We start from the raw sequence: 23,741 nt of genomic DNA, 5'->3' as shown, positions 1-23,741 counted from the left end.
AAGTGTTTAATTTCATCTTTATCTGTTTTGGCTCTTCCTTTATTTCTTTCATTAGTCACTGGAGTCTTTGTGGTCAATTTATTCTTTTAGCAGGTTCTCCTCCAGCTCCCCATTTATGCCCTGCTTTAGTTTTAGTTCTTGGATTAGGGCTTTGTGCCACAGACAGAAACTACTCTCTCTCTCTCTCTCTCACTGCTGGATGGAGTGCTTAAGCTCTGTTCTCCCTTTGTAGTTTTGGTGTAGGCAGTGCTGTACATGGGTTAAGTCCTACCTTCACTACAGTCTGAATTGGAACTGGAACACGAGGCACTGGTATCAAGCCCCACTCTAGTCTGACCCAGTTAGCATTGGCTCTAGGACCAAGTTGTGTTGATATTACCCTTTTCCTAAGTGGCCACCTACCCAGATGTCTGTACCTTCAGGCCCAAAGAATACCCCACGAGGTAGCATTGGGTTTAGGTTGGTCTCACTCATGTATATTCAGATTCCTCAAGTTGCTTTGAACTTGAACTTTTTCCCTTGTGCCACTACCTACCAGGGGGCCTCAACCCCTGAAAAGGACCAGGAACAGGACCTTTGTTTTGGGTCCTGTTTCCTTGTGTTATCCATGATAGGATAGAAAAGCTCAGTGGTGTTTTCCTTTGGTTCTATTGTTTCATATGAAGCCCTTTATCATTGTTGAAAAAAAATATGCCTCCAGGGATAAGGTTGGAGTTTGTAAAAGATGTTTTTGGACCCCCAGGGATTAGCACTATGTCTAGCAGATGCCAACTGATATGCTGTATAGCTGAACAATGTTGATCTAGTATATTTATAAAAACTGATTTTTTTTTTCACTATGAACTTTACTGTAACCTTATTTAGTACAAATGACAAATATTTTGTTACCCCTGATGTTTGGGATTATAATTTACAGTGTAAATTTTACAAAAAGGTTAAGAAATATTTACTGAATTTGTTGAATAAATAAAAGACAGAGTTAATAAAAAAAGCTCCCACTATATACATTAAGAACCAATTGATCTAGGTGGTCTTTTTATACATATGTGTAATTTATTTCAGTTTACAAAATGGTGATTCTTCACAAAAAAGCCATTATTTGTAACACAAGATGATACAAAAATGCTTAAGACATGATTATATAGTTTTAAAGCAGAAAAGGTTTTTTAAGTGAAGGGAAAAAAGAAACAAAATGTTTTATTGAATAATTTATAAACATCATATAGTTTTTGGAAGGTATGTTAAATGATGAAAAAATGGGCGACCATGAACACATCCCTTAATTTCATTTCCAAGCTGTAGTTTCATCCTATAGATAGTATCTTGTACATCCTCTTTTGATAAATACAAAGGAAGCTGTCGGGAGAGACGTACTGCTTCTCCCTATAAAGTAAAAAGGCACAAGGGTATCATTAGTATCTTGAAAGTGATACATTCATCCTTTTGGAACATTTGGTGAAGAAAAGTTGAATACATAGTTTTATATTTTAACTAAATTAACATAGTATTTTAGATCAAAGACAAATACTTTCAAAAGATACTACTTAATATGAGTCTTTTTAGGGAGGAAACACTATGCAACTGCAAAGTAATATTTTTATTTCCTTTTCCCACCTGCTTTCAGAGTATGAGATTAATTTTATCCTAATCTTACAACTCTTTGGATACTTTCCCCCAGCATATTATATAATACAATAAGGCATTAATTTTCCATTTATTAAAAAATATGGATCTGTAAAGAGAGACAAATGTTGAGGATTAGCTAGGTTGTGGTATGGTACACTTTACCATAACACTATTGCCTACTGAACAGACACATCATTTACTGAGTCCCTTTTAAGGGGTATTAGTTACTAAAATTCCCAAAGTATTTTATTACTAGATGCCTTGTCTGTAAGACTGTTCCCCATATGATGCCCATCAATTTGGAAATGGCTGAACAAGTTGTGGTATATGAATGTTATAGAATACTATGGTGCTATAAAAAATGATGAAGGGGATGGTTTTTAGAAAAACCTGGGAAGACTTATATGAACTGATACAAAGTGATCAAAACCAGAACACTGCCTACAGTAACAGCAATATTGTGATGATAATCAACTGTGGAAGACTTAGTTATTACTCTGATCAGTATAAAGATCCATGACAATTCAAAAAGGCTCATGATAAAAAATGCTATCCACCTCCAGAGAGAGAACTGATAAACTCTTGAGTACAGACTGAAGCATATATTTTTTCCACTTTTTTTTTGCAACAGGGCTAATATGGAAATGATTTTTTCCCCTACATTTATAATGGGTATCATATTGCTTGTTTTCTTAATGGGTGGGAAGAGGAGAGAATTTGAAATTAAAAACATTTTTTAAAAATTACAGTTCTAGCCTCCCTCCTCCAAAAGGAAAAAAGCTAACAATGATAATAAAGCCACAAAACAAAAATGTTTTTGCACAAATTTATAAATAAAATGCACAAAATCAAAAACGTTTGTTTTGCATAACTGGAGGGAACATACATATCGGTGAGAACACAGGTTCATTCTTGAGTACTTGAGATAGATATTTGGATCTGGCAATTATCTAAATTAAATACATTAAATTATCTATATTAAATATATATTAAACTTATGTCAGCTGATGAATTTGCAAAGGGAGAGAGTTTGTTTATGCAAAAAAACAAACAAAATACTGTTCCTCAGGACCCAAGAACAGCTTGATAGTAAGGCTTTTGTGTAGATAAACTGCTGTATAAGAGTTCTAAAATGCTGAGATTCTCCCCTAATTGAATCTTACATTCAATTAATAAACAAATGCCTTAATATTCTAATTCAGAACAAAAAATCTTTAACCATTTTAAAACCTGCCACCTCATAAATGCTAGCATTCCATACCTCTAAATAACTTATTACTTTACGAGGTCTACATTCATAAACTTCTTTTGCATTTTTATTTAGTACTGCATTAAGGATTTCTTTTAAGTCCAATATTCCATAGAATGGGAGACAATTGGCCATTCCTTCTATTTCCAGATGGTTTTCAGTAGCTGAAGTTCCTGGAATGAAGAAAAAATTATAAATAAAATCTTACATCAATTCTGAATTACATTCCAAAACATGTCCATTAAAAACAAAATCAATGTTAAAACATTTAGTGAACTTTGATTAGAATTCAATTCGGAAAAATGTTTCTTTTTTCCCTTACTTAGAGACCATATAATTTCCCACAGGACTCCACATTAAGAAGTGGTGCCCACTGACACTCCACATGTGCCTCAAGTAATGTAATTTCATCTAAGTTATTGCTGTTTTGCTGATTATATTTGCTTAGAACACTTCTTTCTTTGGAGAGAAAATGAAGTCCCATGATATTTATTAAAATAAAAATGATTTTAAGCATTTTACCAACTGCTATTCAAGTTCCTAACCAAGATTCTGTTTTGGGTTCTATGTTTTCTCTCATTACTCTCTCCCTTTGCAAATTCATCAGGTGACATGTTTAATATATATTTAATATAGATAATTTAATGTATTTAATATAGATAATTGCTAGATCCAAATATCTATCTCAAGTACTCAAGAATGAACTTGTGTTCTCACCAATATGTATGTTCCCTCCAATTATGCAAATTATAAGTTATCCATGAAAGTTATCCATCTATGCATATCCTGTGTGATTCTTGCCTATGTGCTCTCATATTTCCACATTCAAGAGCCACCCAACATGCTAGACTTTCTTCACTTTTTCCTGACATCACAAGGGTACCAGTGGAGCACTGTTATCCCTTACTATATGACTAGTTCATCTTCTTTTTTGAATCATTCACTTCCTAGATAACATCCTTTACTCCTGTTCTTCAAGGGAAAGTTCCTATTTGTTATATGTTGCAGCTTGAACACACCTATCATATCCTCTTCATTGTCCTCCAAATGATACGCATTGTCAGTATTTCAATCTATTGTATTTTATGACCCCAAACTATGTAACACCACCAGTAGAATATTGGTATTAATTAGATGGGTCTTTGTTTCTGAAAGAAGTTGGGGGTCATTAAAACAGTTTTATAATTTCCTGCAGGCAGTCTGTCTCTCTCTCTCCTCCTAATTAATTCTAGGCCCATCTTATTGTCTATATGTAGTATTTGTTACAGAGGGACTGATGGAGAAGATATATAAATTGTTCAGAGAATTCAAATGCTATAAACTGGTTAATACACATTCTTCATCTATTTGGTTTTTCTTGTGCAGATGATCAGGCCAACTTATGTTGAATAGTTACAGGTCCCTTCAAAAACATTTTACAATATTCTAAATATTGGAAGCAATAAGCATGATGCCAAACAAAAGCATCTGGAGGACCTCACCATCCATAAAAAATTCTTCAACTTAGACTCTATGTTGAATGTCCTCCATACAGTGGTAAACACCATTGGAGACCATAACTCTCTTGTTTTATGCCTTACCTGATATGTTTGTAATGAGAGCGTTTGAACAGAGTTATTTTTTATATCATTTAAGGAATTGTGAATGATTTTGATGTTTCGATATGAGATACCTTTTTAATATCTTCTAAGGCAGAATTTTGCTCTACCAAACCAAATGCTTTTTTTTTAATATTTAAAAAAGTAATACACATAATGGGATCTTGTATTATCTTCACTTTTCAGTCAAATGCGTAATGATAAAGATATGGTCCACTCTTCCTCATCCCCCATGTCCAACTAGTTTCTAAGTTCTGCACAAATTCCTTTCTGATAGTATCTCCACAACATCTTTCATGTCTATCCCCTTCTGTCTACTTACCCAGCCTGAGTTAAGGATCTCATTACCTCTTGTCTGAATGATGAAACTCATCTTTCTATCTCTAGAATCTCCCCTTTCCAATCAATCAGTTGTCTATACAGCTACCAAACTGATATTTCTAACATGAAAATCTGTCTGTCACCCCACCTAAAAATCTCAGAAACCCTCATACTGCCTTTGGGATGAAATACAAAATGCTTATCCTAACATTTAAATCCTTCCATTCGTCCATAACAGAGTTCCCACCCATCTTTCTAGTCTTGTTCATATTATTCCTGCACTCTTCTACTCCTATCAGTCTGGCCTATTTGCTCTCCATATATCACATTCCATCTCCTGCCAACTATTCCATCACATACAGAACTTCTACATCTTCTACCATACAGTTACTCATATGTTAAATGTTGTATTCCCCCAGCAAAATAAAAGTTTCTTACAGGTCAGAAATATCAATCAAGGTGACTAACACATAATAAGTGCTTAATATTAATTTAATTGAATAGAACTGAAAGTTGCAATGGGAGCTATAAAGCTAAAACATAGTTTTTGCCCATAAGGAGTTTGAACAAATAGAAGAGTTAAGACTAGTACTTGAGTAACTGCAATTAACCTTAGAACGTTCATGAAAATGGTCAGAGGAGAGGTACAAAGTTCTTGAGAACACAAGAAAAAGATTGCTTCTATATTGAGAAGTAGGGAAATATTTATGAAAGAGGATGACATTTGGGCCATTAATGACAAGTAGAACTGTCACAGAAGGAAATGAAGATGTACAAGGAATTCTCTAGGAGGAGGTACCAGCAAGAGTGGAGAATTCAGAGAATGGCAGTCAGGCCATACAGGAATACAAGATGCATGGAAGGGCATATGGGAGATAATTTTCTTATGTTAATTATGCCTAACATTTGATAAATTGTTTGGAGGCAGCACAGTACATTAGAATGAGCATTGGTCCTGGGCTCAGAAGACCTAGGTTCAAATTCGGCCTCTGATATTTACCTCCTATGTGACCTTGGGCAAGTAACTTAGCCTTTCTGAGTCTCAATTTCCTAATTTATAAAATGAGGGGCTTGAAATAGATTCCTTTGAGGTCTCTCTTTCAGCTCTACATTTATAACCCTGTGACACTGTAAACCACCTGTAACAAGTGGACTCTAGAGAACTGCTACTTGGAAAACCTGAGTGACAAATATCAAAGAAAATGCAAGAAAATCAGCAGAATGATTAATTAATTAATTATTCCAGTGGTTCAGAACATCAGTTATCTCTGTTCCACAACTAAGCACAGGGCCAAAGTTATCTCTTAGACAGAAAACAACTTATTTGGCAGCTCAAAAGGAAAAAAGGAAGTTCTGACTTTGGGAACATAAGAAACAAGAAAGTCTGTTTTTGGATGTTGGAGGGGACTAAAAATAAGTTCCTGAAAAAGAAGGAATCTACCATCAAGACCACATGGCTACTAAGACCAAGCTGAGAAGTTAGCTTAGAATAAAAGGTAAAGAATCTAGTTTCAACAAAGGCTAAGACCGATTTAAACAAACCACATAGGACAGGAAAAAAAATGGGTCGAGGAAAGGGTAGTATTCCAAAGAGCTCTGAACCATAGAACTGAAGTGACAAAGCAGAAAACTGTAAGATGGCCTTGAGTTAATATAGAAGATTCTAAAGCTCAAGGGCAAAAGCTCATTATTTTCCTCATCCAGCAGGGAAAGACCTTAAGCAGATGCAAAGAATGGCTACAAAGCAATACAGTATGGTCCAGAATTAGAGGATATGACCTGAAGGATTCTGCCTGGAGATAAGATTAAGAAAAAGGTCTTAGACAGGACTAAATATCTCACCATTCCAGAAAGAAGTGCCAACCTAAATCCATTTAAGAATAGAAACTTCTTCATTCTTCCAAATAGGACTATGGAAAGGGAAAAGAACTAGGGGCTAGAAGTTCAATAGATTGAGTAAGCCAATTTTATCTGTGGTTATGTGTTTGTAACGGCCAAACTGAGAGATCTTACTCACTTAAAAAAAGGAAAGAAAATGTACAATTTTCTTTGTCTATCCTGTTTCTTCAGCCAGTATTTCCCCTAATCATTAAGTGAAACAAATAGGGCAGTCTGGATGTCAAATGGATGATAAAGATTATTACAAAACTATATGATTTGTTAAAACAACATGAACACAAGGCAAACTGTTTCAAATCCATTTACACTAAGCAGGAACTAATGTTTTCTGACCTGTAGAGTGCATGATGGCCTTTATAAAACGAAACTAAGAAAAGTTCTTACATAGCTATGGTTTCACATGTTGAGAAGAAAGTTAATACATTAAAGTTTTAGAAAAAAATTTCAGAAAAATTAATAATTCAAATTATAAAATTCAAAAGGGAGCTTATAAAAGAAAGCATCTGAATTCATTTTTTCAAACTTAATAAATATAAAATATGCCATTACACCTGGTATCAATTTTATCCTGAATCCATTTGCTGTAAGACGTGGATCAGACAAGTAGGGTGAAGCACTGAAGTCTTGATCATCTGTTGTCATTTTATTTAGGACCTCTAAATAATGGGATCCACTGAAAAGACTGAAAAAGAAATCACAGCCTTTTAATTTATCACATTATATATGGCAAAATTAAGAAGAAAAAAATGAAAACATTTCTCTCACAACTCCCTTAGAAGATTACTCAAGATTCATTCTTAAAGTATTCTTGTGGATGAATCTCACTGTAAAAAAAAAAGCTAATTCAACAATACATTTATTAAGTAATTGTAATTTGTACATGGTACTATTTGGTGATGGGAAAACTATCAATATCTCTTATTTATATAAAGAAGTAGTACACTGTGGTGAAAAGAATAATAGTTTTGAGGCTGAGTTCTGATATTAGCTGGTGTTATTTCAAGCACTTTACTTCTCTCAGACTCTGCTTCCTCATCTGAAAAATGGGGCTAATATTTGCACTTTCTATCTCATAGGATTATTGTGGGGAAAAAAAAAACTGGTATGTAAATGTAGAACACTCTAACAATTACTGGTCACAACTATATAGTGCTTTATTTAAGGTTTACAAAGCCTCACAATATCCTTAAGTTGTTAGTATTAGTATCATGATTTTACAGATGATGAAATGGAGCCAGAGAATTTAGATGATTTATCCAATGTAACAGAGATAAAAGTCAAGCCTTGAACTTCTGTTTTCTGATGCAGTGTGCCTTCTACTTTTCTGTGCTGCCCCTCAGGTACTAGATGGGTGAATTTTGCTAGCATGAGGCCTTGAACATAACAAGCACTAAAATTTTCAGTCAGTAACAGTTATCAAGGACTCACGATATTGAAAGCTTGCCTTAGGCACTACAAAGAACCAAACAAGAATAAAAACCAGCTTATATCTACTATGCTGAAGTAAAATTTCTAAGACTGGACAAAATATTTTTCATACATAATATATAAATCTTTTATAAACCTGTGACATTCTACTTTTTAACTGGATACTGTAATGTATTAATTATCTAGACACTTAAGACATCAAATCTTGCTTAACTTCCAATCTCTGGGCAGGGCTCTTAAAATCATTAAAGTGAGACAGTATCTTTCTTATTCTTAAGAACTTCTAGGGAAGTAGATTCCATAACTTTTCTTAGTAACTTGCTCCAATATCTAATAACTCTTAATAGTCAGGGAAAGCTTCCTGCATAGTTTAGAGTGGAGGTCAGCAGCCTGTGGCACTTGTGCCAAGGATGGTCACAAGCTGAATTTGAGTGGTGTGGCCTGGCTTGGCCCTCTGCAAAACTGTGAAGTAGCCAAAGTTCATCTTTGGCACTTACCCAATCAATGCCAATCTTGGCTAGATTGCATCACACAACAGCTTCTTTGGTTGGGGGTATTGCTGATTTCTGTGTGTCTACCATCCTATTATTCTCAGAAAGGGGTGCTCTCATACCAATTCCCATGCCCCCCTCAACAGAGGCAATAAATGAAGACTTACCAACATATGGGCTGGAGAAGAAACACCATAGCCTGAAAGAAATACTTGGCTGCAACCAGGAGATATGTGCTGACCTCACTTTACATTGGTCACACTGACTGTTTGACCTTTAGAATATCACTTAACTTCTCTATGCTTTTATTTTACCCATTCCAAAAATGGGAATATCTATTGCTATACAATATTTCAAGCATATTTTGAAAAATACATATAAACACAAATAATATGCAAAGTCATTCTAGCTCTCTAAAAGAAATATGCACTATATAACAGTGACCTGTACTAGTGCTAGAAGACATAGATCATAACTCTTTTGTCTCATAGTGGGGTTTTTCATAAAAATTCAGTGGAATTTGTCAAGCTATCAGCCATCAGTAAGTCATGCTTAGAGAAAGCAATTCCCATTGTTCCTTTAAGATGCCCAAATTACTTCTTAGTGGTGAATCTGGGGTAGCAGGACATTATAGCTTATAATTACCCTAGTAGAGTCACTTAGTGAATTGGGATAAATGAGCTTGATGCATAAGTATACTTTATAAAATGTACTACAAATCATTCCATCTCTGTAGAATTTTTAAGACACTATAAATATGATATTTTTTAAAGCTTAGAATTCAAGATGTTCTTTAAGTATATACAACTTGAGTTTTAAAAATTAATAATATTAAAGAAAAAAAATTCAGCATGTTTATATTTTTTTCAACATACCTTTCTGTTAATATGACTGGCTTCTCCAATGGCTCTGTAGGGAGTTTATGATTCTCAAGAAGTCTTTTAAATAGTAAAGCTTCTTCCACTCTGTATGGGTTTAGCAACATAATCTCTGTTTTGGAAGCAATTATCCATGCATCAGGGAAACTTAAATGGTGGATCAGGCAAAGTTCTTCTTTATGTAGCAAGTCACCCTTTATACACTTTCCATACTTAAGTTTTAAGGTTTTCATAGAAAAAGGAACCTGTACGATTTTTGTATTTTGTGTCTTGTTTTTCCTTTTCTCATTTTGAGACTGAAAAAGTTCATCAAGTTTTGGCTGATTAGAAAATGAAGTTTTCAGTTTGTGTTTCTGTGCCAGATTCTGTGCTGCTGTTAGTTTTAATCTTTTTCCATTGTCTTTTGGCGTTCTTTGTAACCCCTGCTCAATAGCCTTCTTGATTTGGTTATTATAGCGTTCTAGATCTTTAGCAGCTTTTTCTTCATATCTAAAACAAGGAGGGAAAAATGCAATCAATAAGAATAAAATCAGATATAGACTTAATTGATAGAACACAGAAAATATAAAGAAATGACAAATAAAATGCAGTTGAAGATAATACTGATGAATTTGGGGTGTTTTTTTGTTTTGGTTTTTGGAGGGGGAGGAAGGGCAGTTGCCCAAGGTCATGTGGCTAGGCTTTTTTTTGTGTGTGTTAAGTGTCTGAGGCCAGATTTGAATTCAGGTCCTCCCGACTCCAAGGCTCTACTCACTGTGCCACCTAGCTGCCCCAATGAATTTGTTTTTGTGTGCAGAAACTACAATGTTCTCTATGAGCATTCAAGTTCTCTATTAGTGTTTTCAATTCCACAGAGTTAATTAAGCAAATCAGCAATCACTACATCTATAATTCCTTTAGATAGTTCCTTAACAACAACAATAAAAGTTAGTAAGCACATTTTTCTAATGATAGTACTATGTTTTTACTTTTTCCTTTGGAATCACTAAAACTAAAGATTAAAGATTAACATGGTAAATTAAACTTTTCAGAATTTTAGTAAAAGCAAAATTTAGGATGAAATTTGTTGTGAGGGTGGAGGGACTGGGGATAGGGATTGGGAGAAGGGAATTAGGGAAGGTCTGCACTTGTGATTTCATCAATAATGGGAACTCCTAGTGCAAGTGAGGAAATCTACTCTATCAATGTGCACTGGTACCTGCTCTGCAATTTAAGAGTCTTAGATATCTGCCTGGGGCACTGAGAGGTTAAATGACTTGCTCAAAGTCACACAGCTAGCATGTGTAACAGGCAGGAATGGAATTAGGATCTCCATGACTTCAAAGACATCTCTATTTACCGCTCAGGGTGAGGATAGCAGTTTTTATATACACTGAATGTATTTCCAAGAATTTTACTAGTTTCTACAGCTGTGTTCAAAGTTCTCAATTGCTGTTTACTTCGTTTGAGGTTGCAAGTAACAAAATTATTGACTTGAAGGTAAGACCTTCTACTTCTATTTATTTTCAAAGGTCCATAACAGCCCCAGTTTTGAAATTATACTTTCATTACGATGCTTTTAAAAATGTTATTTCATGAAGAGTTGTATCTGGAAGTAAAGAGGCCCAGTTTTGAATTCCAGCCCTAAAAATTTACCAGCTGACTGGTCTTAAATAAATCATTTCAACTCTATGAATTGTCATTTTCCTCACTGACAAAACATCATCATCATCATAACATAATAATAAAGTGATGAATTATATCTTGCCAGGTTGTTAAGAAAACACTTAGTAACTTTTAAATATGAATGTGAATTTTCATCACCAGTATGGGTATTCCTTCCACTGACACAAAAAATACCTTCTCTGTGTACCTTCTCTATATTCTATACCTTCTCATATTGTGCAATGCTAGTCCTTAATTCAACAATACCAGAAACATTTATTAAAGTACCTATCATGTGCAAGGTGTTGCACTAGGTTCTTGGGTCACACAAAGATAACACAGATCCTACTTTCATCAAACTTACCCTTTAATAAGGATAGAAAGACATGCACATAAACAACTGATATAAAGAAAAGTCATTAAAACTGGGAAAGACAGTATGACAAATTCAAAGTTACCACTTTCACCTGGTCATGGAAGAGGGTGGAACTTGTATTAGGCTTTGAAGGAAGGGAACAATTTCAAGAGATAGATGGAGGAGTGAGATGGGTAAGCCTACTATAGGAATGGATGATAGTGTGAGTAAAGGTATAAAGATATGAGAGGGTAAGACAAAATAGGTAAGAGAATAGTCAAAGTGTGGTTCAAATGTGGAATACATAGTACTATGAGATAAGGCTGACTGCAGTCATACTGCAATGTAGTAAATTCTACTATCTGGAGTTTATCTTCTAGATTCTTTCAGGGTTAGTGGAAGTATCTTCTATATAAGTCTATTTTCCCCCACTGTTAGCCTTCCAAGCACCAGCTAGACCTTAAAATTACTTTGTATTTATTTTATCTGTATTTTGTATTTATTTATCTGTACATATGTTGTGTCTGAATCAAGGGGTGATATGTTCAGAGTCATGTATTACTTTGATTGGAGAGGGAACAGAGACAGTAGGCAAAAAGACCAATAAGGAGGTTATTACAATAATCTGTTTTCCCATAAATTCTCTATGAAAGATCTACTCAACAAAATGGAAATCTTCCTTCTGTTCTTTTGGCATCTTAGATATACCAAAATATCACTCTGGTTGTCCATTTACTGGATGTCATTTTTATAATATGAGTAGCCCACCATATGTTTTACACAATACATTTCTTAAACATATTTTTTTAGGTAAACTAAAGATGCATTAAATGTCAGAGTATGCTTAAATATATATAGTTTTTTTTTAATCAGTAATTTAGAGAAAGTAAAGTGTGATCTAAGATAATATTTTTCTTGCACAATTTCTGTTTCTGTTTTTTGCTTTTTGGAGGGCAACTGGGGTTATGTGACTTGCCCAAGGTCACACAGCTAGTTTGTGCTTTTTTTTTTTTTGGTGTGTGTGTGTTAAGTATCTCAGGCTGCATTTGAACTCAGGTCCTCCTGACTCCAGGGCTGGTGCTCTATTCACTGTACCACTTAGCTGCCCCTCTTGCACAATTTCTTCAAGTGGAGAAGTACATGAAATGTGTTAGGAAATGAAATTGCTGTGAAAATTATAATTAAATATACATATCTGAAAGTTACCTAGAGAGGATAAGAGTTCTCAAGGTCAAAAAGCATTGTTTCACTATAAACAAGATGAAAAATGTTTTAGGCACGTTATCATTCTACATGTGCAAATTTTTTAGTTCCCTTCTTTTACTTAAACAGGATCTGGGCAGCAATATAAAATCCATTTCATTTTCAATATAGAACATTTTAGTAACAATAGAAATAAGTATTTTTAGTTGTTGGAACATTAAAATTCAGGATTTTTCCTGTATGGTGGAAAATTAGTTCAACAAAAAGGTCACCATTTGTAATTAATTATAATGTTCAAACTTTCACATATGGTATCAATCTTAGGTTTACCCAAGTAGTCAATTTAATTAGTTCCTTGGGATGAACAGTACACTATGTCCAAGAAAATATTAAGTAAATGTTGAGATAAAAAACAGCTGCTACCTATGTAGTTAATGTAGTTAAGGGATTTATTAACCTGAATGGAAAAAGTTAATCCTTAACACTATTGTGGTTTTTATCTGACCAATAAGCAATCTATTTAAAGGAAGTTTCTGGAAAATAAAGAAAACATTTAATTATGTAGCTTTGACTTACTAAGTTTTAATAGACTCTGGTGTCTAAAATAGCAAATTAACAGTAGAAATGAGTTAATGATATGGCTCCTCCAAATGAACCTCCTACTTACCATTCATTTCACTGAAATTCCCAGTGGCAGAGGGAATCTATGGCACATTGCCCAGATTTAGATTCCAGTCTGCTGAAGAAGGGCAAATAGGCAAGAAATCCCAGTCCTGTTACCCTTTAAAAATAGAATATCAGCAAGCAGCTCAGAAGCCTTGATCCTATCCTAATCCTGTTTAAGGTACTATTTCAAGTCAAGCCAACAAATACTTATTAAGCATCTACTATGTGCTAAGTGGTGGGGACACAAAGAAAGGCGAAAAATAGAGCCTGCTCTCAAAGAGCTCACCATCTAATGTGGGAGGCAACAGGTAAACCACTAGGTACAAACACACTATATACTGGATAGAGTGGAAAAAAACAACAGAGGGAAAGCACTACCATTAAGGAGGATCAAGCAAGTCTTCCTGTATGAGGTGGGATTTTAGCTGGAACTTGAAGGAAGCCAGAGATGGCAAGAGGTAGATATGGGCAGGAAGAGAATTCCAGGCATGTGGGACAGCCTATGAAAATGCATGAAGTTGGAAGATGGAGTGTCTTGTTTGAGGAACAGCAAGGAGGCCAGTGTCACTGGAATGAAGAACACTTAGAGGGAGGGAGGAAGGTTTAAGACCAAAAAGTGGGAATCCAGATTAAGAAGGACACTGAATGCCAAACAGAGGATTTTATATTTGAATCCAGAACAAAGAGTAAGACACTGGAATTTGTCACACTGGGGTGAGGGAAGATGTGTATGACATGATCTGATCTGTGCTTTAGAAATTTGACAGCTGAGTAGAAAGATGGACTGGAATGGGAAGAGATTTGAGACAGAGAAACAAAAAGAGATGAGGCTACTGCAAAAGTACAGATGTGAGATAATGAGAACTTACACTAGAATGGTGGTTGTGTCAGAGAAGGGGGAATTTGTGAGAAATGTCACAAAAGTAAAATCAACCATAATTGGCAACTGATTTTAACTGAGTAGTATGAAAGAATGTAGAATGGTACCCTCAATAGGTATAGGAAGTTAGGAAAGTGGGAGGGTTTGTCAGGGGTTGGGGAGGAGGGAATGAATTCATTTTTGGACATATTGAGATTCAGATATCAATGGAAAATTCAGTTAGAGATGTCCCAATAGGTAGTTTTGGATGTGAGGCTGGAGGTCACACAAGTTTAGGGTTGGACAAATAAGAGAGGAGAATCTATATAGAGATACTAACTGAATTCATGGGAGCTGATGAAATCATTGAGTGAAATAGTACAAAGGCAGAAGAGGCAGGATTTCTCTCCTCTCCACCCCACTCCCCTTGGACAGAGCCCTAGGGTACACATCCGTGGTTAGTAATCCAGCAAAGGAAACTGAGGAGAAGTCAATAAGGTAGAATGAAAATCTAGAGTAGTCTCACAGTAACCTAGAAAGAACTGTCAAGGAGGAAAAGATGATTGACTGTCAAAGGTTGCTTTTACAATGTCAAAGGATTATTCTGTCATATAAAGCAGTTTATTGCCAAATAGGGCATAGAAAGTACTTTTGTGTAAAGAAAAAGAAATAGTTAAATTAAATGGTAAAAGATTTAAGACATTGTCTCTTTCACAGACAAATAGTTCAATGCTTGAGAAGATCAGAAGAAAAGCTTTGGTTTAATAAAAATGACTAAAATATGTGTGTAAAAAAGCAGTTTCCACACGATTTGACAAGTTTGGGACAGAAAATGAATTGTGGCACAGATAGAAAGACTTAAGTCATCCTGTAAAGTATATAAGATGATCTCTCTCTTTCTATTTACATATGTAAATATGCATATATATAAATATACATATACACACTTTCATATTCACATCATATATACATACATACACACATATGTATACCCATAAACAGTTGGATGGTTTAAAGATGACAGAAAAAGAGCTTTTATTTAGCAAAAATTAATATTATATGAGTATGAAGAAACCTTGTAAACGACAAAAGATTAAGATGGTAAGCAGTTTTGAGAATTTCAAGAAAAGCATGGCTCAACTTACTGAAAATATCTTTTAAAAAAATCATTAAACTATTTGGAAGCTTAGGGATGATTACATATGAACTGCTGATTTCACAGAGGAAATGTGGCCAACTGTTACCTCCTAAGTGAAAGATTCCAGAAAGCTGGAGAGGCTAAGATGGCAAAAGGAAGAGAATGAAGGATTTATCAGAAGAGGAAAGACTCAACAAGGAGTTAAAAAGCAGTTTTGCTAGAATTGTTTGAAGAAATCAGCAGCAAGCGCAGTCAGTTGACAAGAAGGTTTACACTGCTATTTTTTTTTTTTATTGACAGAATAAAGCTAATTTAATTCTAGCTATTGTCCTTTAGTCTAATAGCTGGAGCTTCACAGAACTGAAGTGAGTGCTGCTCTTTGCTACCCTCTCTGGTTTGAGAGGGTAAAGCACAAATAGGAAAGAAGTTCTGCACATGCCTTACTATATAGAAGAGCTGATGAGAGCGAATAGAATGACTCAGGATCCTGATTAATGGAGAGCTGGTGAGGCTGGTTGACCTTGCCTAGAGAAAAAAGCTGAGCTGTTTTGAGTTTTGCTGTGACTGGATAGTGCAGCATTCTGGTAAGTAAGTAGCCGGCTGGTCTGGTCTGTATTACCCAGAGATGACCCATGTGATGATCTCGGAAGTGCTCTGGTTTAGAGGAATTGCTAGCCAATTCAATAACATAACATGTTTCAAATGCTCTTGTAATGGTGAATATAAATGGAATGAATTCGTAAATGCTACACTGGAGATAGAGAGGGAAGGAATAAGCATTTACATATCACCTACATGAGCCAAGTACTGTGCTAAACACCTAAAAAAACAACAACAAATACAAAGTGATGTGATTCCCACCACAACCCTGTTTGGGTAGGTGCTATCATCATCCTCATTTTACAGTTGAGGAGATTGAGGCAAATAGAAGATAAGCAATTTGCCCAGGGTCACATAGCTCTTAGGTGTCTGAGGCTACTTTGAACTCAAGTTCAAGTATAAAACAGAAGAGTTGTCTAGCTCAAGGGTAGTGAGTCCAGCAGACAAGCAGTTGACAGAGTGGTCTGGTGTGATGCAGATATTTTTGAATGATATAAAAACCTGTAGTCCAGAGTTATAAGTGAACACACAGGTTGTCCTTCCTCTTGTACTTTTCTGTTAGTTTTCCCTATGAATGTGTCCATTCTCTCCATAGATTCCTGGCATATTAGCAAGAGATTAAAACCTTGGTTTATATGTGGATTGTGATATATTTATTATTTCTGCATTTATCTAATATGAGTAGTACATGTGATATTATTTTTTTTTTGCTTTGTGCTAAGTAAATGGTTATGTTTAAGATATAAAAGTATCATCATTGTGGGTAGTTGGTTTGTGTAAATGGAAGTACACCAATGTTGATTAAGAGCTAAAGTGGATAGGAGAGAGAATGTACTTCCCCCTTAACAGAGTTGCCCCTAGGTCCCTGATATAATCTCATGGTAATATAACTTTATGGTAACAGTCCTTCTCTAGGAACCTAGACCTAGGTAAGTTATACGAGCAGATCAATCCAAAAAGGAAGTAGGTGTCCACTTGCCCATGTATGAGAACCTAGGGTGGGGTTTAGATACCCCATACATCTCTTACATTGACATCAAAGAACGTTGTTTCTCTACAATGGGAAAGGCATTTCTACTATGTTTCCATAGTCTTTAGAATACTCTCAGGATGCAGTGGTTCACAGGTAGGAACCACGATAACCTGGATAATTTTATGTAGCCTGCAAAAGAATGGCCTCAATAATTCTGGAATCATTGGGGTGGCCAGCTGGCGCAGTAAGTAAGAGCACCAGCCCCGGTGTCGGGAGACCTGGGATCGGTTCCGGCCTCAGATACTTGGCACCCACACAAAATAACTGGCCGTGTAACGATGAGCACGTTACTTAATCCCAACTGCTAAAAAAAAAATAATAATAGTAATAATACTTCTGGAATCATTACCTCCTACCTTTTTCAGACAGCAATTTTTAAAATTTCCCTTTATTTTCTATAGTAAGGTCTTTAATTCCAAGCTGTGAATCATTTCTTTATGTTTCTATACATATCCTCTAAGATAAATTTAACCTTAATATAGAAGATGAAAAGCAGAGTCATAACCCAAAGAGATTTTTCCCCATTATTCAATATTTAGATGGAATATGAATACTCCTTACTTTAATGCAGACTATAACCTGTGTTTTTTTACACTATAATTTTTTTGACATCTCCCTTTCCACAGGTGGATAATTCTAATAACATACAAAAAAAATATGCAGAAGTCCTAATTCTAGAGCTGCAAAAGGTAATGGAGAATTTGCCTGGATCAAAGAGAGATGTAATATCTGTCACTGTGGAGTTAAACTGTAGAGTTAAATGGGCAATTCTGCTATTTTTAGCAGAATTCTTATGGTAGATTTACCGCCTTGTGGCACATTCCCAAGTGCAGTGGATAAAGCACTGAGCTTGAAGTAAGGAAGACCTGAGTCTAAATCTAGTCTTAGACATTTAACAGCTTTATGATCCTAGGCAAGTCACTTAAGTTCAGTTTCCTTAACTATAAAATGGGTATAATAATAGCACCTATCTCAAAAAGTTGTTTTGAAGGGAGGCTAGGTGGCACAGAATCGAGCATCGGCCCTGGACTCAGGAGGACCTGAGTTCAAATCCGGCCTCAGACACTTGACACAATTACTAGCCATGTGACTTTGGGCAAGTCACTTGACCCCAATTGCCCTCCAAAAAGCAAAACAAAACAAAACAAAAAGTTGTTTTGAGTATCAAATGAGATAATATTTATTTAAAAAGATCCCAGGGGTATCCAATATAACAATACATTCAAACTGAGACTTATTAAGTGATTTCTCATATCAGAGCACTCTACTAGGGACTGTGGGGAAAAACTAAGATAGGCAAGACAGTACTTGTCCTCAAGCTGCTTATAGTCTAGCAAGACACATAACAAATGGACACAAATGAGAATATTTTAAATGATGTATAAAGTAAAGAGAGTTTTTTTTTTTGGTAATATGCAAATATAAGAGATTCTTTCTGACTGGAGAGTATTAATGGAGTAAGTGGTAACTAAACTGAGAAGGGCAAGAAGAATTTCAACAGAAGGTTAGAGAAGTGCTTTTCAACTTTCAGGAAAAGAATGAAGGTGCATAGATGAGAAACAAAAGGATTACTTCAGGAAATGTAAAGCTCAATTTGGCTAGAATAGAAAGTATATGAGAGTATGGAAGATAGGATGGAAACACAGTCAAAACAGATTACGGAGAGTTTAAAAGACCGGCCTTGCTGTACTTTATTTGATAAATAGTAAGGAATTAGTGACAGTTTTTTTAAGGAGGTGAAAAATGAAAATTAGCAGCATCACTGACAGAAATGTGGACAATAAATTGGAGAGGATGAGACTGACGGTTGGAGGGATCACGAGAAGGTTACTGCAATAATCTAAGCAGAGGGCAATCAGGGCATGAATTAGTTTTGGCACTGGGATGTAAAGAAAGCTGAATGACATTTATTAAGGAGTCAGAATCAAGAAAATTTGGCAACTGATGGGACTTGGTAGAGTGAGAAAACAGAAAGGGAAAAGAAAAAAACTAAACTGATTTAAAGTTTTCCAAACTTAGTGATTTATGCTGCCATCAACAGAAATAGAGAACTTGGGATAATGAACAGTTCTTATTGTTTTATTTTTTAAATAATAATTTGGGCTTTACTGATGATAAGCTTGAGGTACAAAAGGACACTAAGGAAGTATCCAGAAGTTAACTGGAAATGAAGAGATGAAAGAAGTCAGGGCTAATGTAGAGATTTGGGAGTTGGAATACAGATGCAATAGTTGTAGCTGTGGAAGTAGATGAAAGCCCAGGGAGATGGAAAAAGGAAGTTCAAGAATAAGATCTTGGGGGAACACCTACATTACAGAAATGGAGGAAAAAGAAACATGTAAAGAGTGATCAGAAATGTAGAAAGGGAAACAGTAGCATGAAGCCAACAAAGGAATAAATTTCAAAAATAGTTACTAGTGACCAATGTCAAATGCTGCAGAGGTCAGAGGATAAGGGTAAATAAAAAGCTACTAAATTTGGTATATATAGATAACTATATATATTTGGTATACATAGATTTATATAAATTTTTAATATTATATATTTATTTATATATTATTATATATTTAATATTATATAATTTATATATATAACTATATATATTTGGTATATATAGATAAATAGATAACTGCTTACTCCAAAAAATAACTTACTTCTTAATGAAACTGAAACAGAGTACTATTCTATTTGTGTTTCTTGGAATGAGGCTGGAATCATCGGGAGTTGCTACATGGGATCAAAAATCAGTAGTATCAAAGATCAATAGTATGAGATAACTGGCTGAGAACTGCATGCTTACAATAAAATTTTATTTTAAGTACACTTAGAGAGAAACTGAAACTGGACGAGTTTCAATTGATACAAATGGGCCAGGATAAAGGAGGTGATCTCCACAATTAAAAGTAGTCACATTAAGGGGCAATTATGAAGATGCAGAGGAGAAAAGGGGAGGTACTTAGTGGACAAAGGAGAAGAAAAAGTGGTAACTGTATGTTTGTGGTTAGTATTTAATGTTACAGAACTCTCAATCAGCAGTGTATTGGACTTTAGTAAATGTTTGGATTACACAGATCTAAGGCACTTGCACACCACAGGGATGATAAAAATTGTAACACATGTTCACATCACCACTACCAGTATCTGGACAGATGGCAAGAGTGAGACAAAACCAAGGGACAGGAAACTGGACCTAACAATGTTAACCCAACAGACTGATATATTTACAGAAAATCATACAGAAATGTCAGAAAAAGGAGGAAGCTAGGTGGCACAGTGGGCAGAGTTCCAGTCCTCAAGTCAGGAAGACCTGAGTTCAGATATACCTTCAAACAGTTACTGGCTGGATCACTTTGCTTCCTAGCTGCTATTAGGAAAAAATGCAGTGATATTTGTAAAGTGCTCAGCATAGTGTCTGGCACACTGTAAGCACTATATACATGTTTATTCCCTACTCTACCCTCAAAAAAAGTAGAAAACTAATCATTTAGATAAGCCAAATAATTCTAAAAAGATAAATTAACTTCTATGCAATTAGAATTATTTGCCTTTTCTTCTATTTCCTCTCCTAGCCCAGATCTTGTATTCCAGGAACAGGACAGAGCGATGAAACAGTTGAGCATTTGTGTACATAGATCTCTTTTATAGAGAAAACATTTTTTTCTGCAAAGTAAATTAAATCACAGATTATAAAACTATAGGAGATGCAGATAAATTTGCATGTTCTTTCTCTTTCCTTTCTATTCGCCACTACTGCTACCTCTGGGTAACCTGATTATTTTTCTCAGTACCCTGATTCCCCCCTCCCCCCAGTCTCCCTCATCTGGAATCAATACTGCCTTGGCTACTAGAAAGAGTATGTCAATTTACTACCCTAATAACTCCTATGACTTTCTAAACCGCAATATCCCCTATCCTGAACACCACACTTCCTTATTTCTGTCACCTTCCCCAATTAAAATGCAATCTTCTTTAGGACAGGACCTGGATTGTTTTTACTTTGTATCCCTAGTGATTAGCACAGAGCCTGGTACATGATAAATGTTCCTTCCTTCCACTTACTTACTTAGGCATTAAAGCTCCTACTAATTCTTTGGGAGACTTATGAAATTTCCACACTACTTCTTTCTGGTAAACTAGCAATTCTGTAGTAGTTCATTATTTTCTAATTTTTAAAAGTTTAATTCTATAAAGAAAAACTCACAAAGTTCCTAATGGTCCAAATATATAGCTAAGGAGCAATTTCGGCTGACCTCATAGATAAGTTCCATGGAAGAACTACATTAGTTGAAAAGTTACTTGTCCTTTGGTAGTTCATACAAAGGAAAAACATCTTGAAAACCCCCAAATAAAACCTATTATATACAGAACTAGGACTTGCCTTAAGTGATTTTTTTCCCCTCAAACAGAACATATGCATTCGGAAATGTTAAAGCACTATATCATATGTCTTAAGGGGGACAAAAAACATCAAAGACTCACAACTTTCCTCCCTCCCTAGCTATTAAGCAGGAATAATTGTAGACAGGAGGAAGAAGGAATGAAAGAAGGTTAGGTTAAATTTTATATCATACAAGACAGAAGCTCGTGCATATTGGCTCTAAAGGAAAACAACTTTTTCTCTCACTTTGGTACCCTGTACTGATTTCACAGAACTAATTTCTAAGAATCAGCTTTCTACTTTAGGAGTCTGGCTAGCCAATGATTTAAGAGGATTCTCCATTTCAGGCCTCTCGTGAAAAGAGATCGCTGGATTAAAAAAAAAAACCACTTTCCTATCATCACTGAGATGTCTTGGGACACTTTAACAAACAGGTACAATACAGAAAGATGAATGGGAGAGAATAAAAATGTAAAAGGAAGCATTTACTGGATTCTAGTGATTTTTTACTAAAATAACGGGCGCTAGAAAGAGCATGCCACACAAAGAAAAGATAGGGCCTAGGGGGGTTCCTGATCCCACAAGTGTTTATGTCCATAAAGAAAAGAGATTTTTAAAGCACTAAACAGAAGAAGGGAAATGAGTAAAATAGTGATTTTGGCCTTTCATACCAGGGTTCTTTTGCATTTTTTCTGTGAACTTTATTCATGACAAAAATTTAGAATGTGTCACATATATACTTATATAGATATAAACACAAATGTATATATACACATATGTTCACACATATAGGGTAAATATATATATAATATACATACACACACAAACATAAAAATATTAGTATATGCATGTACCTAAAACCACCAGGTAGAGAAAAATATTTCAAACATTTTATCTCCAAATATCTGACTATATGTGAACATCTTGATATTAGAAAGGCAAATCTAGACTACAATTGAAGTATTCATTTTCTTTTGTGTTGCATTATGCAAAATACAGTATGCCTATTTAAATCAAAAGTTGTTGGGGTCAACCTTAGGAGTCAAGATGGCGGAATAGAAGCAGGACCTCCCCATTGCTCCGGCTTCCACCTTCCCCCAATCCATGTAAAAAGGGACTCTAAACAAACTTTGGAGCTGAAGAGCCCAAAAAATGACACAAAGAAGCTAACCTCCTGCTGAGGACAGCCCGGCAGGAATTGGCCCCGTGTGGTGCTCTGGGAGCCAAGCCCAGCCCCACACCTAGGCTTTAGCCCCTGGGTGGTCCTGACCAGCCACTGGCCAGAGGGACTCCAGATCAGCAGCAGCTGTGGCCGTTTCCAGATTTATCAACACATAGATGCTAAGGACAAAACGAGAGGTCAGTGCAGTCTGGACTTTGGGACCCAGTAAGTAGGAGAGAGGCTTTTGCCCCAGGGGTGAGAAGCCCCTGAGACTCCAGCACAGCCAGCCAGCACCACATGGCAGCTTCAACTCCTGGCCTGCAGAGTGTAGGGGGACCAAGCACCAGTCTGAGGGTTAATCGTTCTTGCTTTAACCTACTTGGATTGCAGTCTAGGGTGGAGATCCTGGGGTGTGTGTCCAGCTTGACAGAGCGTATGGAGACCTCAGAGAGGGCAACCATCTAATACCTCTGGCAGCTGAGAAAACTCCAGCGTTTGGGACGAAAGCTTCCCTGTGTGGTGATAGAGGCCTACTGTGGCAAAAAGCCCAATGGTCAAGTGACTGAGGGGCAACATGACCTGGCAAAGGAAACAAAGCAGACAGAATATTCCAACATTAGACTCCTATTTGGGGGACATAAAGGAGCAAAGCATAAAACAGGAGGAAGACAGTGAAGTCAGAACTCCTGCACCAAAAACTTCAAAGGAAAATACCAGCTGGTTACAGGCCATAGAGGACCTTAAGAAGCAGATAAGAAAAATGGAGGAAAAATTGGGAAGAGAAATGAGAACAATGCAAGAAAATTACAAAATGAGAATCAACAGCCTGACTGAGGAAAATCACAGCTTAAAAAACAAACTAACTCAAATGGCAAAAGAGGCTCAAAAAGGCCATGAGGAGAAGAATGCCTTAAAAAGCTGAATTTGCCATATGGAAAAAGAATCTCAGAAGCTCAATGAGGAGAATCATTCCTTCAGAATTAGATTGGAGCAAATGGAAGCTAATGACTTTATGAGAAATCAAGATGCTGTTAAACAGATCTAAACAAATGAAAGAATAGAAGGCAATGTGAAATATCTCATGGGAAAAAACACTGACCTGGAAAATAGATCCAGGAGAGATAGTTTAAAAATTATTGGACTACCTGAAAGCCATGATCAAAGTAAGAACCTAGAAATCATCCTCCAGGAAGTTCTCAAAGAAAACTGCCTT

The 23,741-nt window shown here is 35.7% G+C and overlaps 1 protein-coding gene across 7 annotated transcripts in view; it reads right to left on the bottom strand.

Annotated features, from left to right (window-relative positions):
* Nucleotides 1–1,031: 1,031 nt before the first annotated feature.
* Nucleotides 1,032–23,741, bottom strand: part of PMS1 (PMS1 homolog 1, mismatch repair system component) — a 122,998-nt gene continuing 100,288 nt past the window's right edge. For all 7 annotated transcript variants that reach the window (XM_069064550.1, XM_069064554.1, XM_069064552.1 and 4 more), the window contains 4 exons: nucleotides 9,488–9,979; nucleotides 7,245–7,375; nucleotides 2,888–3,048; nucleotides 1,032–1,383 (listed from right to left, as the gene is read on the bottom strand). In XM_069064550.1, coding sequence (XP_068920651.1) covers nucleotides 1,219–1,383; nucleotides 2,888–3,048; nucleotides 7,245–7,375; nucleotides 9,488–9,979 — 949 coding nt within the window. In that variant the 3' untranslated portion in view covers nucleotides 1,032–1,218. The remainder of the gene's footprint in view (nucleotides 1,384–2,887; nucleotides 3,049–7,244; nucleotides 7,376–9,487; nucleotides 9,980–23,741) is intronic.

Source organism: Petaurus breviceps, unplaced genomic scaffold, assembly GCF_028583685.1.
Source record: "Petaurus breviceps papuanus isolate PSGF00001 unplaced genomic scaffold, PetGlider_PUasm1.0 90638, whole genome shotgun sequence".
NCBI classification, from domain to species: domain Eukaryota; kingdom Metazoa; phylum Chordata; class Mammalia; order Diprotodontia; family Petauridae; genus Petaurus; species Petaurus breviceps.
Note: the sequence above shows the minus strand (reverse complement) of the source record. Positions and strands in the feature narration are given on the sequence as shown.